Source organism: Eschrichtius robustus, chromosome 21 (assembly GCF_028021215.1).
Source record: "Eschrichtius robustus isolate mEscRob2 chromosome 21, mEscRob2.pri, whole genome shotgun sequence".
Classification (NCBI taxonomy): Eukaryota; Metazoa; Chordata; class Mammalia; order Artiodactyla; family Eschrichtiidae; genus Eschrichtius; species Eschrichtius robustus.
Window position 1 is genome coordinate 17,640,001 of NC_090844.1, and position 626 is coordinate 17,640,626.

The window sequence follows — 626 nt, forward strand, 5'->3', positions numbered from 1 at the left end:
CACCTGGCATGGATGGTGGTATTCCTTGAAATCTGTGGTTATGAAAATTAGGCCAAATGATTTTATTCCAAATATTGTTTAATTGTCCCTGCTGAGCTTTCATTTCTGCAGTTCATCTTGGTTTAAGTGATTTGAAAAATAGCAAATCTAAACATTCACATGTATAATGATGGCAATTGTTATGTGCACTGCTTTTCATTCTTACTTGCCTTTATTAATTAATGTACTTTCAGTACAGCAAATAAGTGATATTCACCAAATAAATGTAGATTATGTTACTATTTAATTGAATTCCTACGTGCAAAGGACTACAATAAGAGATTATTGCTGAACAAAAAATAAAAAGCATAGAGTATATACATGACTTGGGAGATAACACAGCATAAATTTATAATAACTTACATATGAATGCAGTTTTTAAAATACCTGAAAATAATCCAGCAAATAATGGATTGCCAAATCAACTGCGTGGATAATAAATATTATGAATTGAGAATGAACTCAGGTCTCTGACTGCAAAGCTAGAACTTTAAATACAACCCAGGATCTTAATCACTATAAAACACTTTCTTGTATTTTTAGGATGTTTAGGTAGATTACACACTTCTTTCAGAAGGCTCATTTTA

The 626-nt window shown here is 30.8% G+C and overlaps 1 protein-coding gene across 1 annotated transcript in view; it reads left to right on the top strand.

Annotated features, from left to right (window-relative positions):
* FGL1 (fibrinogen like 1) overlaps positions 1-424 on the top strand; it is a 33,691-nt gene extending 33,267 nt beyond the window's left edge. Inside the window, exon 8 of the mRNA XM_068532001.1 lies at positions 1-424. This exon is cut by the window's left edge and continues 78 nt beyond it. Coding sequence (XP_068388102.1) covers positions 1-82 — 82 coding nt within the window. The 3' untranslated portion in view covers positions 83-424.
* The last annotated feature ends 202 nt before the right edge of the window (positions 425-626 follow it).